The sequence below is a fragment of the Somniosus microcephalus genome, chromosome 9, assembly GCF_052327205.1.
Source record: "Somniosus microcephalus isolate GS21.2 chromosome 9, FLI_Smic_1.0, whole genome shotgun sequence".
Taxonomy (NCBI): domain Eukaryota; kingdom Metazoa; phylum Chordata; class Chondrichthyes; order Squaliformes; family Somniosidae; genus Somniosus; species Somniosus microcephalus.
The window spans coordinates 69,534,568-69,549,641 of NC_140995.1; the positions used below are offsets into that span (position 1 = coordinate 69,534,568).

Sequence of the window (15,074 nt, forward strand, 5' to 3'; positions counted from 1 at the left end):
CTAACCACTTTCCCATGATATTCAATGGAATTACAATTGCCGAATCCCCCACCATCAACATCCTGGGGGTCACCATTGATCAGAAACTCAACTGAATCAGCCACATAAATGCTGTGGCTACTAGAGCAGGTCAGAGACTAGGTATTCTGGGGTGAGTGACTCCTTGAAGCAACTCCACTACCTACAAGTCACAACTTAGGAGTGTGATTGAATTGCCTGGATGTATTTTGCCTTTTGTTGTAGTGAATACACTTGGCACATTTCCTAATATAAATTGCATGAAGCTTGGTGATAATCAGATAAGAGTAAGAACAGTGACTAGAAGTATCTGCATTGTAGTGGCAATGTACAATTTATTTTTTTGAGTACTGTAGACACTGCAGCACTAGTGGTGTAAAGCATGGATTCAGCTAGCAACTGATTAACTCCTTATACAGTTTAAAGGGAGAGACTATCTGGAAGCCACCAAAAAGTAAGGTTTTAAAATAGTAACTTCTCTACCTGAACTGATCAAGTAACCCCCGGATGGGATTACATTTCAGATTGGGAGGCTGAGGCCGATGAAAGCTCGGCATCCAAAGGTGTATGCAAAGGAGGCTGGAGTCACGAGAGAAAGTGCTTTTGCGGGAACGTGGCACTGAAAGCAGTTGAAGGGATAGGGAGTGGTGATGCCTTGATTGATGCATAAGTAAGGACAATAATTTTGAAGTGTGTTGGGAAGGGGAGTCAATAAAGGCTGGTGAGTGCAAAGGGTGATGGAGGAACAGTTAGTGTGGGATTGGATGCAACTGGTAGAGTTTTGAAAGAGTGTTCAAGAGTGGGACCAAGATGGCTGACTGCTTTACCAACAATGGCAGAAGGCACAAAGTTGGAGTCGGAGCACTGAAAGGCGCAGGATGGAGAGTGAAGCTGGCAGAGGTTGTGAAGCCAGAATAGGGCGAGGCCACGGAGGCATTTGTAGAGGACAGGATTTTGAATTTGCATGAGGGATTTAGAGATGATGGTCAGCAGGGCAGGATGGGTCTTGGTGTGGAGCAGAATGTGAGAAGCATAGCTTTAGCTGAAGTTGGACGGTGGAGCCCAGTGAGGACAGTGTCAGGTAACTAATGTGCTTTTTATTTGTTCCTGGGATGTGGGCGTTGCTAGCAAGGCCAGCATTTATTGCCCATCCCTAATTGCCATTGAGCAGGTGATGGTGAGCTGTCTTCTTGAACTGCTGCAGCCTGTGTGGTGAAGGTACTCCCACAGTGCTGTTAGGGAGGAAGTTCCAGGATTTTGACCCAGCGATGATGAAGGAACAGCGATATATTTCCAAATCAGAATGGTGTGTGACTTGGAAGGAAGCTTGGAGGTGATGGTGTTCCCATGTGAATAAAGGTTTCAGTAATGGTGGGAGTGAAGTGTTGCAGAGATGGTCGCAAGTAGTCTTGGTGATGAATCTCTTGTGTAGGTTATGTGACCTATTTCTGGGTTTGGGATGTGGAATCCCAAATATAATTCAGAGATGCGTTCCCTGAGAGCCTGCACAGATGTAATAGTTTTGGGGGGGAAACCTGATAGTGTTATTGAGTACAAAGGATTACTGTCAAACATCCATGTTTGATGTCTGGAGTTGTTGTAATTGTGTAACCTGTGGATTACCTGTGTCTGCTTGTTCAATTGTTGGGAAAGGAATTGGAGCTGAAATAAAAGCAGGGCTCTGTATTTACAGGAGGTGGCCTGTGATCAGGAGTCCTGTGTGGCTGATCTTAACTTTCACTAGTGTCATTTTGAAACCTTTTGTACCAAGTTGTTTTATCCTATAATATGCAAACAGTTAACACGGTAAACTGTTAGCAAAAGCTTGTAACACTGTCGAAGGCTTCACACAACAATGCAGACACAGTGCTATGGATGGCAACAGTAGGCGAGAAAGAATTGAAGCTGGCTTGCATGGGTGCTTTCGTATATTGATTGTAAAAAGCTGAGTCATGTAGCTGCTGCCTGAAATCTGATGTGAGTTATGGGTGTGTATGCATTCACGTGTTATAGTATACTAATCCCATCCCCCACTGAAGGGATTGGCTGCCCTGTCCCTGGAATAGCCAACAAATATGTTATCTGGGACTTTAGCCTATGTGATGATACAATCTTAATTTGAGAATACTCAAAAATAACAATCCTTTTTTTAATCTTGATTTATAGTGAATTTTATTTTGATTATTTAAACATAAACTGCTGCTGAAAAGGTTCCAATGGGGACTGTATAGTCGTTGAGCTCTAACTTCAACCAAACCCTGCTACTAAGTTGCTCACTATGATTCTGTGTATGACATGTTGGAACTGCCCTGCTAATGGTGTAAGAGTTGGATTGTTCCATAAGGCAATCTCTGATTTGTTTCACTGTGCTGTGTTTAGACAAGGAAGATGTGTGTCCCTCACCAGAGAGCTGGGACGTGGACCAGGGACTAATAACCAAACTCAAGGAGCAGTACAAAAAGGAGCGAAAGGGGAAAAAGGGGGTGAAGAGTAAGTGCGTGTGAAATCTGGTATACTTTTGGCTCATAAACCCTCTTACTATTTTTTAAAGTATCCAGATACTCTTCCTGTTCCTTTTAAAACTATCTGCTCACTCTTCGCTACTCTTCTTGAGCCTCTCTCTCACCATTGCCTTGGTTTAAACTTTTTTTGGAAGTTGCTGCTCAAAACTATTTTTAATCTTCTTTCATTATTAGCCTGCTGTTTATTTTTTTGCAATCTCATTTATTTCTTTTCATTAATAAATAAGATGGAAATGATATCATGTGATAGATTTTGGGTTTGTGTACTGAAGAACAGTCAAACTTCTATAACAGATGAAGGGTAAACAAGTGGAAAAAGTTTAGAAAATGATTGTCAATAATTAACATGGCTGGAGGCCTATTCCATTTTCATCTGGCATGGATGACTGGTTGGAGAGGGGAAAGTTTTTCTTTGAGTATATAAGTATAAATGGTGACTGGCAAAAAGAAATCTTTAAAATGTTACTATTAAAGTGATTTCTGTTTTAGTAAAAATATCAACGCTGAAAATTGTAGACAACAGAATTCATCTCCGTAATGATGAATTGACCCAAGGTACCCAAGCCCACATGTGTTTTGACTCATCCGGTTTATCTGTGGGATAGAAAGACATTTCTGGAACTCGGAGGACGAAGCTCTGGATTTGTGTTTGGTTCCTTCTCGTTGCAGGTTTGAACCTTCAGTGAAGACCTGAAATTATAGTATCAAATTTGAAAATGGAGCTGAAGTCGATGGAAGAATTCCTATTTGAGCAGTCTAGGGAATGTAGAATGAGAAGTTTATTCCACCTTTATACTGTGATCTGATGCTTCAATCCTGGTTGAATGCTTCCAGTTGTATGAACAGATAGAAGAGAGCTGTTCTGTTTCCACTTAGCACTGTGAATGTAATACACAACCACATACATATGTGCAAACATAAACTTCAGATTTTGTTCAAGTACAGAGGTGGAAAGATGATGTCAGGCAGAGTGGGGACTATGGCTATGAATTCATAATACTTTATCCAGTAGTCCTTCAGTCAGCCTCACCATGAAACCTACCCCAGAGGTGGGTTTGTTTTGTTCTGGGGCCAACTTAAAAAGCAGAATTCCCCACATTCATATTTGTAGTCACTTATTTTAGGTAGTTGATCAAGTCCATTTAAGCCTTCTGCTTGTCAGATGGTAAAACTTGCATCAATATGTGTAAATTCAGTGTCTGAAATATATTGCAAGAAAAAATTTGTCCATATTCAACTTCTAATCTTCCATAAAATATAGGTTAATGTTGATGAGCGATCAATTATCCAGGATTGGCTGACAAATGGAGGTAACGTTTGCACCACTTAAATATCAGGTAATGGGTCATTCTGGCAGAATAGTGGTTAACATTAGTGGCCAAAGCATCATGTACATGATCAGAATCCTAGCTGGAGTGGCTTGAACACAGTATCACTCATACTAAGCAAATATACTCCCATCAATATGTTTAGCCCTAAATATCTTCAAAGGGCAGAAAAGATATGGACCAAATACACGATTGTGGTGCGGTCGCCAATTAACCAGAGGAATTTTATCCTCTCTCCACATATGCTGGGCACTGGTGTCCAGCAAAATGTAATATACTTCAACACCTTGCAGGAGTTCTAGACGCACACTTGAGTTGGAGGGAGAGTAACTGACTGGTCGCAAACTCTTGGAGATGGAGTATCCCAGTTTCTGGCCTTGGCTTGCTCATTTGCAGATGGGGCTAGAACTGCAAGCCAACAATGAAGGAGGCCATATCTGGGTCAACAGTTGACATGATTGGGATTTCAGTTAAAATAGAAAATTTAATGAACATTTTTCCTGTGTTTTTTGCTATTTTTTGTTATAGATTCACTTTTTTCTAATGGTTATAAGGTACTTGTGATAAAATTGAGCCAATATTTTAAGACAGACAAACCTGAAAACGTACAATCAGATCATTCTTTTCTAGAGACAGAGGGATACAAGATCCAGCATTGCTTTTAGCTCTATTTTTGTTTAACAGGGCCGAATAGATCAAAGTTACAAGACATGTTGGCTACATTAAGAGATGTCGATGAGCTCCCTCCACTGCAGTCTTCAGTAAATTCACCCCCCAGGCCGACTAACACACGACTGACTGAGCATGAAGCTGGCAGGACAGAAGAAGGTAGGAGAGGAGAAAGCTGGGCATCTTGGGCAAGTCTTAGACACTTGTGAATTGGTGTGTTTTTATTCAAAATAATCATAAGTTTTCTATACCATATTAGTATTCTCATATTTATATTGAGTTAACATTTCTGGTGATCTAAAACTTTTAAAAACAAAACTTTTTTTTTCTAGTTGAGGCAATGACCTTTCCCCCAGGAGCAGGAAAATCCTTTATCATGGGCACAGATGAAGCACTGGAGAATGCATTGGGTCTTGGAGAGTTGGCAGGCCTTACAGTTGCTAATGAGGCAGATCCTCTAAATTATGACGTAAGTTGGAATTTCCATTAGTTCATCAAGTCTATTTTATAAGTGCAATTAATAAAATTCTAGTGCAGCCAAGAGCTGCTGACTGAAGCTTTATGACCAACCAGTATGAGAGTGGCCTAGGCTGACCACCTTCAAGGAAGCATCTAAGGAGGTGCTTGGCATCTCCTCCGATGGTGATTCACTTTGGTGGGAATTGTGGGCAAGAACCCATTCCTTACCACTCTGGCTTTGCACCAGGAGCTCAACCCGCTGCACTACCCCACTTCCTGTAGCAAGATACATTTCAAATTTGATGATTCAACTTGTACAATTGAACATCAGAATTGCTAGCTTGGCTCAGTTGGCAACACTACTACTACTACTACTACTACTGCTTTCGTATGATGAGAAAAGCTTATAATAGGATGTCTAGTTTGGTTATCCATTTGAAGGTCTCCTGAGGTGCTGAATGGAGAAATGAGGTGCCTCCTGCAACAGATCTTAGTAGGCTGGTTGATGTGATGTGTTCCATGGTCTAGGACTTATGGCCACAGTCGCACTTCAGGTCATCCCTCATCTTCCACGTGAGGAGCAGGTGGTCGCATTGCCCATGCCGGTTTTGGTTGAGTGCTGTCCACTGTCTTCAAGGGAGATCGAAGCCAGGGACCTCTGCTGTTGGGTCAGTGAAGTGTTGATTCTTTATATTGCGTGCATCCCACGATTCCGTCTATCTGGGTAGTGGGTTGATACCAGCTGCCTGATTCTTGGCTGCTGTTTCCCAGAATGGCCAGCGCGATTCTAAGCGCATTCATGGTGGGTTTTTCAAGTCTTCATGAATGGGAAGGTCGATGTTGCTCGTGATTTTTTCCATCTCATGGAGCATGATGGCGTCATGGTGAATGGCAGGCAGGGCAATGTGGGACAGCACCGGGAGCCACTCAGTTGGTGTGGACTTAAACACCCCTGACACCATCCTCATGGCGGCGTTTAGCTGCACATCCATGATCTTTGTGTTGCGCCTGCAGGACCATGAGTCAGCGCAGTGTTCTGCAGCAATGTAGACTAGGGCAGCTGTTGTGGTGCGAAGTGTTCTGGCTGTGCTCCCCATGACATTCCAGCAAGTTTATGGACCAGGTTCACCCTGGTTTTTACTTTTTGGCCAGTGTTGGTGAGATGAGGCTGATAGGTGAGAGTCCTGTCCAGAGTGATGCCCAGGTATTTTGGGTGGGGTTCATGGGTAAGTCACCTTCCACAGAAGGAAACGTCGAGTTCTTTCTCGGTGACGTCGTTCAGATGCAGTGCCGACACCGCTGTTTCCTCTGGATTGGGGCGGATGCGCCAGGGCCAGATGTAGTATTCCAGTAAGTCCAGGTGGCTTGTAAGCATCCTAATTGCTTCCTCTAGCGTTGACGCCTGCGTCAGCCGTGCTATGTCATTGGTATAGGCGAACTTTCGGGAGTTGGTACATGTCTGCGTATAGATGTTGAAAAAGTGTCACTGTTTAGCATCCGTGTTCAGCTGGTCTTGTCACTAAGATAGACATGGATCTTACTGTTGCTTGTTAGGGTGTTGATGAACCTGAGAGTCTTGTGGCATTGCATGATTATTGAAAGCATCAGTAGCCAGCCTTCCCGCCAGACAGTCGTATGCTGATGACAAATCTATGAAGGTAGCTCCAGTCTTCTGGAACCCAGCCTCAATGTTGGTAGTGAGTGCAAGGACCTGGTCAGAGCAGCAGCTTCCCTCTCTGAAGCCCACCTGCTCGTTTGGGAGGGTGGCTTCTAAAACTAGCTTTATCTGGTAGGGACGAGCCGTTCCACCACCTTGTAGGCCGTAGACTGAAGAGCGATGGGGCAGTAGCTTTTGGGATAGTTGGCTGGTTTTCCTGGCTTTAGGGTGGCAACGAGTTGGTAACATTCACCTGAAAAGATTTTGGGTCCAAGCCCCACTCCAGAACTTGGAACATCATTACAGCAATGTTCCCTCTTACTTTTTTTCGGGCGCGGTCCCTTTAACTGGCTGCGAGGCCCATTCAGATTTTCGCGCCTGTGCAGCTTCTTCCATATAAAGGCTGTCGAGCAGCCTGCGCGCGACCTCCAGACAGCCATGCAGCTTAGCGGGAACGTTGCATTACCGTACTGAGGGCATTCTCTGTTGCAGGAGATGGCATCCTTTGAATCAGACTTCAGCCAATTCCATGGATGTTAAATATTCCATAGCTCTAGTTAAAGAGCAGCAGGGTGCTCTCCCAGGTGCCTTAACCAACATCCCTCCCTCAATCACCACCAATAAAAACAAGTAAACTGCTCATCCATTTTATTTGTTGTTTTTGGGACCTAGCTGTGTGTAAATTGGCTGTCTTTTTGCCTGCAAAACTACAGTGACTGCACTTCAAAAAATAATTCATTGGATGTGAAATGCTATGGGTTGTCCTGAGGGCACGATAAGGTGCTGTATAGACGCGAGTTTTTGTTTGCAAAAAGACCACTTTGAAAAGTAGAATTGTATTGGGAAATACTGTCAGGAAAGTGGATCTGGTTGATATATAATTTATGGGGATGAGAGTTTTCGGTTAATTAGCAGATGTGTGCATTTTACTACTCAACAACAACCACTTGCATTTTTATAGCGCTATTACGTAGTAAAACGTCCCAAGGCACTTCACAGGACCATTATCAGACAAAATTTGACACCAAGCCACAAAAGGAGCTCCCTAGGGAGCTGCCAACCCAGGAGCAAACTTTACTTGCAACTAACTAAAAGTTATATTTATTAAAACCATGCCAATTATCTCTACGTATGATATTTTGACCATGCAGACCCTTGCTGGTAGGCCCCAGTTTATGCATGAACATCTGTGAATTCTTTTCCAATTTTAGGTCTGTTACGTTGGATATACAGTGGTCACTGCTTTAGACTAATTTGGAGTGGGGTGGAGATGGATAGATTACATAGAACAAAAATAATGGGCTGCAATGAGAAAGAGGAAGAAAGACCTAGGAGGAACTAAAGAAACAAACTTCAAAAAGAAAAAAAATGGGTTAGCATTTATAAAGTTTTAGCACTAAAAATCCATCCTTTTGGATGTGATATTAAACCAAAGCACCCTGCTCAGGTGGATAGTAAACATCTCATGGCCCAATTCGAAGAGCAGGGAGTTCTCCTGATGTTCTGGCAAACAGTTATTTTTGCAATCAATATTCGGAGAGAAAAAATTAACTTGTCATTTATCTAATTGCTGTTTGTGGGATCTTGCTGTGTGTAAATTGACTGCTGCATTTGCCCACATGCAGCAGTGACTGTACTTCAAAAGTAATTTCAGCACGGTGGCATAGTGGTTAGCACTGTTGCCTCACAGCGCCAGGGACCCGGGTTCGAATCCGGCCTCGGGTGACTGTGTGGAGTTTGCACATTCTCCCCGTGTTTGCGTGGGTTTCCTCCGGGTGCTCCGGTTTCCTCCCACAGTCCAAAGATGTGCGGGTTAGGTTGATTGGCTATGATAAATTGACCCTTAGTGTTAGGGGGATTAAATACGTGGGGTTACGGGGATAGGGTGGGATATGTGTTGGTGTAGGGGTTACGGGGATCGGGTGGGATATGTGTCGGTGCAGGCTCGATGGGCCGAAATGGCCTCTATCTGCACTGTGGGGTTTCTGTGATTTCTGTGAAAGCATTTTGGAATTTTTCTCGGAGGCTTAATAAGGTGCTTTATAGAATCATACAGCATAGAAGGAGGCCGTTTGGCCCGTTCTGCCAGTGCTGGCACTTTGACAGAGCTATCCAATTAGTCCCACTCCCCCCCCCCCCCCCCCCGCCCCCCCTTTTTCCCCATAGTCCCCCCCTCTTTCCCCATAGCACTGAAATTTTTCCCCCTTCAAGTACAGCGTGCAAAATTAAGGCACATGGGATTGGGGGCAAGGTATTGACTTGGATAGAGAACTGGTTGGCGGACAGAAAGCAAAGAGTTGGAATAAACGGGTCGTTTTCCGAGTGGCAGGCAGTGACTAGTGGGGTACCGCAAGGATCGGCCCTAGGACCCCAGCTGTTCACAATATATATTAATGATCTGGACGAGGGAATTGGATGTAATATCTCCAAATTTGCAGACGACACAAAGCTGGGTGGGAGGGTATGCTGCGAGGAGGATGTCATGAAACTCCAGTACGATTTGGACAGGTTAGGTGATTGGGCAGAAACATGGCAAATGCACTATAATGTGGATAAATGTGAGGTTATCCACTTTGGTGGCAAAAACAGGAAGGCAGATTATTATTTGAATGGCAATAGATTGGGAGAAGGGGAAGTGCAAAGAGACCTGGGTGTTCTTGTGCACCAGTCGCTGCAGGTAAGCATGCAGGTGCAGCAGGCGGTTAAGAAGGCAAATGGTATGTTGGCCTTCGTAGCAAGAGGGTTCGAGTACAGGAACAAGGATGTCTTGCTACAGTTGTACAGGGCCTTGGTGAGACCACACCTTGAGTATTGTGTGCAGTTTTGGTCGCCTTATATGAGGAAGGACGTTCTTGCCATGGAAGGAGTGCAGCGAAGATTCACCAGGCTGATACCTGGGATGGCAGGAATGACGTATGAGGAGAGATTGCGTCGATTGGGCTTATACTCACTGGAGTTTAGAAGATTGAGAGGGGATCTCATCAAAACCTATAAAATTCTGTCAGGCCTGGACAGACTAGATGCTGGAAGGATGTTCCTGATGGTCGGGGAGTCCAGAACCAGGGGTCATAGACTAAGGATAAGGGTTAGGACATTTAGGACTGAAATGAGGAGGAATTTCTTCACCCAGAGAGTGGTGAACCTGTGGAATTCTCTGCCACAGAGGGCGGTGGAGGCCAGTTCATTAAATATATTCAAGAAAGAGTTGGATATGTTTCTTAAGGCTAAAGGGATCAAGGGATATGGGGAGAAGGCAGGGACAGGGTACTGAATTTCAATGATCAGCCATGATCTCATTGAATGGCGGAGCAGGCTCGAAGGGCCAAATGGCCTACTCCTGCTCCTATCTTCTATGTTTCTATGTTACATATCCAATTCCCCTTTGAAAATTATTATTGAATCTACTCCCACCACCCTTTCAGGCAGTGCATTCCAGATCATCATAAATCGCTGTCATTTTTTTTCCCCCTCATGTCACCTCTGGTTGTTTTACCAAATACCTTTAAATCTGTGTTCTCTGGTTACTGACCCTTCTGCCAGTGGAAGCAGTTTCCCTTCATGATTTTGAACACCTCTATCAAATTTCCCCTTAACCTTCTCTGCTCTAAGAACAACCCCAGTTTCTCTAGTCTGTCCATGTAACTGAAGTCTTTCATCCCTGGTACAATTCTAATGTGTCTTTATAAATACTGTACATGATTACAGTGTAATCCCAGTTTGCCATGTATAAGTCTATAACAAAACAGAATGATAGATGGAAGAATTGAAAAATTATATTGCACACTGGTGGGGTTTCTATCTTTCTCTTCTCTGTTATATTGTATTGAGATTCTTCAACTGTATTTCAGTTTACTGCCTTGAATTTACCTTCATTTCTGACTTACAATAAAATGTCTGCTTCCAATCATCATTTTAAAGTAGCCACTATTACTCCTGAGTGATTATGTATTAAGTTAATACTTGCCTTTTGGTATCCGGTTTCATTGTATGTGTTGTAGTTTAGTGATCCTAGATTAATAATGAGTTATTTTCTATAGACTTGTACAATGAATGCCTGCTGTCACTGCTTCTGAATTAGTGTTGCTTTGTACATAATCTTTTTGGATTTCTGTTATTGGGTGAAATCTTGCACCATTTTGCTGCTTTGTAGAGTGGGGAAAGAATCTTTCACCGAGCTTACAACCACACAATAGGAATGCATTAAGGCAACTCTAAAATACAGTAACCACTTAGATGGGCTGATTGCCTGCCTGTTAATCTACAACAGCATTCCATGCCCTGGCCAACATGTCTCCCTCCCTCAACCAACATCAGAATCAGCTGAACTGGCCATTTATCTCATAGAAACATAGAAGATAGGAGCAGGAGTAGGCCATTCGGCCCCTCGAGCCTGTTCCGCCATTTAATGAGATCATGGCTGATCATCCAAATTCAGTACCCTGTCCCTGCTTTCTCCCCATATCTCTTGATCCCTTTAGCCTTAAATACATCTAACTCCTTCTTGAATGTATTTAATGAATTGGCCTCAACTGCCTTCTGTGGTAGAGAATTCCGCAGGTTCACCACTCTGGGTAAAGAAATTCCTCCTCACCTCAGTCTTAAATTAAAAGGGAAATTAGAGAAGCGTGCAATAAGGGCACAGCAGTCATCATGGGTGACTTTAATCCACATATAGATTGGACTAACCAAATTAGTAACAATACTGTGGAGGAGGAATTCCTGGAGTGTTTGCGGGATGGTTTCCTGGACCAATATGTCGAGAAACCAACCAGAGATCAGGCCATCTTAGACTGGGTATTATGTAACGAGAAAGGATTAATTAGCAATCTTGTTGTACGAGGCTCCTTGGGTCGGAGCGATCATAATATGATAGAATTCTTCATTTAAGATGGAGAGTGAAGTAGTTGACTCGGAGACTAGGGTCCTGAATTTAAATAAAGGAAACTACGATGGTCTGAGGCGCGAGTTGGGTAGGATCGATTGGGGAATGTCACTCAAAGGGTTGACGGTGGATAGGCAATGGCAAACATTCAAAGACCGCATGGATGAACTACAGAATTTGTTCATCCCAGTTTGGCAGAAAAATAAAACAAAAAAGGTGACTCAACCGTGGCTAACAAGGGAAATTAGGGATAGCATAAGATCCAAGGAGAGGACATATAAATTGGCCAGAAAAAGCAGTAAACTTGAGGATTGGGAGCAGTTTAGGATTCAACAAAGGAGGACAAAGGGATTAATTAAGAAGGGGAAAATATTAAGCTTGCAGGGAACATAAAAACTGGCTGTAAAAGCTTTTATAGATATGTGAAGAGAAAAAGATTGGTGAAGTCAAGCGTAGGTCCCTTGCAGTCAGAATCAGGGGAATTTATAATGGGGAACAAAGAAATAGCAGACCAATTAAATACATATTTTGGTTCTGTCTTCACAAAGGAGGACACATAACCTCCCAGAGATGTCGGGGAACATAGGGTCTGATGAAAGGGAGGAACTAGAAAAAAATCAGTATTTGTAGGGAAATGGTGTTAGGGAAATTGATGGGATTGAAGGCCGATAAATCCCCAGGGCCTGATAATCTATATCCTAGGGTACTTAAGGAAGTGACCATAGAAATAGTAGATGCATTGCTGATCATCTTCCAACATTCGATGGAATCTGGAACAGTACCCATGGATTGGAGGGTAGCTAATGTTACCCCACTATTCAAAACGGGTGGTAGAGAGAAAACGGGGAATTACAGACCGGTAAGCCTGACATCGGTAGTGGGGAAAATGCTAGAGTCCATTATAAAAGATGTAATAGCAGAGCACTTGGAAAACAGTGACAGGATCAGACAAAGTCAACATGGATTTACAAAAGGTAAATTGTGCTTGACTAATCTACTGGAATTTTTTGAAGATGTAACTGGTAAAATAGATAAGGGAGAACCAGTGGATGTGGTGTATTTGGACTTTCAGAAGGCTTTCGATAAGGTCCCGCATAAGAGATTAGCGTGTAAAGTTAAGGCACATGGGATTGGGGTGGGGGCAAGGTATTGACTTGGATAGAGAACTGGTTGGCAGACAGAAAGCAAAGAGTTGGAATAAACGGGTCTTTTTCCGAGTGGCAGGCAGTGACTAGTGGGGTACCGCAGGGATCGGTCCTTGGACCCCAGCTATTCACAATATATATTAATGATCTAGGGAACTAGATGTAATATCTCCAAATTTGCAGACGAGACAAAGCTGGGTGGGCGTGTGTGCTGTGAGGAGGATGCCGAGAAACTCCAGGATGATTTGGACAGGTTGGGTGATTGGGCAGAAGCATGGCAGATGCAATATAACGTGGATAAATGTGAGGTTATTCACTTTGGTGGAAAAAACAGGAAGGCAGATTATTATTCTGAATGGCAATAGATTGGGAGAAGGGGAAGTGCAACAAGACCTGGGTGTCCTTGTGCACCAGTCGCTGAAGGTAAGCATGCAGGTGCAGCAGGCGGTTAAGAAGGCAAATGGTATGTTGGCCTTCGTAGCGAGAGGGTTCGAGTACAGGAACAAGGATGCCTTGCTCCAGTTGTACAGGGCCTTGGTGAGACCACATCTTGAGTATTGTGTGCAGTTTTGGTTGGCTTATCTGAGGAAGGATGTTCTTGCCATGGAAGGAGTTCAGCGAAGATTCACCAGGCTGATACCTGAAATGGCGGGAATGACGTATGAGGAGAGATTGGGCTTGTACTCGCTGGAGTTTAGAAGAATGAGAGGGGATCTCATTGAAACTTATAAAATTCTGACAGGACTGGACATACTAGATGCAGGAAGGATGTTCCCGATGGTCGGGGAGTCCAGAACCAGGGGTCACAGTCTAAGGATAAGGGGTAAGCCATTTAGGACAGAGATGAGGAGGAATTTCTTCACCCAGAGAGTGGTGAACCTGTGGAATTCTCTACCACAGAAGGCAGTAGAGGCCAATTCATTAAATATATTCAAGAAGGCATTGGATATATTTCTTAAAGCTAAAGGGATCAAGGGTTATGGGGAGAAAGCAGGGACCGGGTACTGAATTTGGATGATCAGCCATGATCGCATTGAATGGCGGATTCAAGATAATCGGCAAAAGAACCAGAGGGAAAATTGAGAGAATTTTTATTTTTATGCAGTGAGTTATGATCTAGAATGCTTCGCCAGAAAGGATGCTGGAAGCAGATTCAGTAATAACTTTCAAAAGGGAATTGGATAAATACTTGAAAAGGAAACATTTGTAGGGCTATGGGCAATGTTCCCTGTAATTTTTTTTGGCCGTGCACGGTTTTTACATTGAAAAGCCAGCTGCGCGGGTTCCCTGGAGCGCTGCGCAGCTTACTAGGAATATTGGCTATGGGGAAGAACAGGGGAGTGGGACGAATTAGATAGCTCTTCCAAAGAGCCAGCACAGGCACGATGGGCCGAATGCCCTCCTTCTGTGCTGTATGATTCTGCTAAAGTTTGAAAAATGCTGTGATTAAAGCGAAAATCCTTAATTAATCAGTGTTTAAGAGCTTGTATATATTTCTCTAACTACTTTCTGAAGTGTTTTTGGGGTTTCATAACAGATCACAAATAATAAAGATGCATTAAGAAAGACTTGGAATCCTAAATTCACATTACGGAGCCACTTTGATGGAATAAGAGGCCTTGCATTTCACCCAGTTGAACCTGTTTTGGTAACTGCCTCAGAAGATCACACTGTGAAGTTGTGGAATTTACAAAAGACTGCCCCAGCGAAAAAGTAAGAATGATGATGTGCAGCAGTACACTCTTAATATAGTTTGAAGTACAAAGTGTTGAAAACTTGCATGAAGCTGGATGAATTTGGGTTGTTCTTCAGGACTATTAGTAATCCAGAGTTCATCAAAACAAAGGAGAAAGTACTACAGTATTAGAATTGGTACCATTAGTAAATTTAAGTCAAAGTCAGAATACAGAAGGATAACTATTTTACAACAATTCTCAGATTGGACTCTGGATAATACTTGGAATCCTGTAGTATTTTGACATCATTGCTAGGTGGCTCATTTTTTGACAAGAGGGGCTGTAGTGACTTTTTTCATCAGATCAAGAACTAACAAGAATATGCCCTTATATAGTATCTTTACCATAGTAAAACATCCCAAGGTGCTTCACAAGATGGGAAGGGGATCAAGACACCCAGTAGGAGTTGAGGGAGATAACCAACGACATGGTCGAAGAGGTAGGTTTTCAAGATTCTTCTGAAGCTGCAGAGGAATTGAGGAACACAATTCCAGTGTGCATGGTTGTGATGGCTAATTGGTGTGCCACCAGTACTGGACCAGAGAATTGAAAGAGCAGAGGGTGTGGTGCTGCAAGAGAATCGAGAAGTAGAGTGGAGCAAAGTCATGTAAGGATTTATCAATGAGCAGAAGGATTTTGAAATTGCTGAGCTAGGGAC

At 43.2% G+C, this 15,074-nt stretch overlaps 1 protein-coding gene across 2 annotated transcripts in view; it reads left to right on the plus strand.

Moving 5' to 3' along the window:
• Positions 1-15,074, plus strand: part of strn (striatin, calmodulin binding protein) — a 127,845-nt gene that overhangs the window by 92,976 nt on the left and 19,795 nt on the right. Inside the window, exons 8-11 of one of the 2 annotated variants that reach the window (XM_085996734.1) lie at positions 2,398-2,508; positions 4,553-4,696; positions 4,870-5,006; positions 14,218-14,393. In XM_085996734.1, coding sequence (XP_085852860.1) covers positions 2,398-2,508; positions 4,553-4,696; positions 4,870-5,006; positions 14,218-14,393 — 568 coding nt within the window. The remainder of the gene's footprint in view (positions 1-2,397; positions 2,509-4,552; positions 4,697-4,869; positions 5,007-14,217; positions 14,394-15,074) is intronic. The other variant, XM_085996735.1, reaches the window with a different exon arrangement.